The sequence below is a fragment of the Merops nubicus genome, unplaced genomic scaffold (genome assembly GCF_000691845.1).
Source record: "Merops nubicus isolate BGI_N331 unplaced genomic scaffold, ASM69184v1 scaffold41212, whole genome shotgun sequence".
Taxonomy (NCBI): domain Eukaryota; kingdom Metazoa; phylum Chordata; class Aves; order Coraciiformes; family Meropidae; genus Merops; species Merops nubicus.
Window position 1 is genome coordinate 398 of NW_008596353.1, and position 495 is coordinate 892.

At 54.7% G+C, this 495-nt stretch overlaps 1 protein-coding gene across 1 annotated transcript in view; it reads left to right on the forward strand.

Annotated features, from left to right (window-relative positions):
• The window catches only part of AAAS (achalasia, adrenocortical insufficiency, alacrimia), a gene marked incomplete at both ends in the record, with an annotated part of 1,781 nt that overhangs the window by 390 nt on the left and 896 nt on the right, over positions 1-495 (forward strand). The window contains one exon of the mRNA XM_008936342.1: positions 297-417. Within this exon, the coding sequence (XP_008934590.1) occupies positions 297-417 (121 nt within the window). The remainder of the gene's footprint in view (positions 1-296; positions 418-495) is intronic.

The window sequence follows — 495 nt, forward strand, 5'->3', positions numbered from 1 at the left end:
CTCGGAGAGGAAAGTTCTCCTTTCACTCTGTGGGACCCTGGAACCATTTCTGAGGGTTTTGTATATTTTATTTTTTGTATTATTCCCCTAATCTTTGTCTATATTATTTTCCTTACCTCCCTTTTTCATTTTCTGTTCCTTGTTGAACAATAGACTTCATTTTTTCTCTCTCTCTCTCTCAGGGGGGGAGAGGTGAGTCCATAGTTCTGTCCCGTGTGGGTCCTGCCCTGAACCCCTTTTTACACGGAACCAGGACACACCCCACAGGGGTTTTTTTTCTCTCTCCTCCCCTCCAGACCCTCGTCTGGCTGTGCCCAGGTGCTGTCCTACCCCGGGCACAGCCCCGTCACCAGCCTGGCCTGGGCACCCAGTGGGGATCTGCTGCTCTCAGCCTCGCCCGTCGACACGGCCATGCTGGTGAGGAGGAGGAGGATGGAGCAGGGAGTGCAGAGGAAGGGGCTGGGGGGGGGGTGATGGGCAGGGCTGTCCCATGGG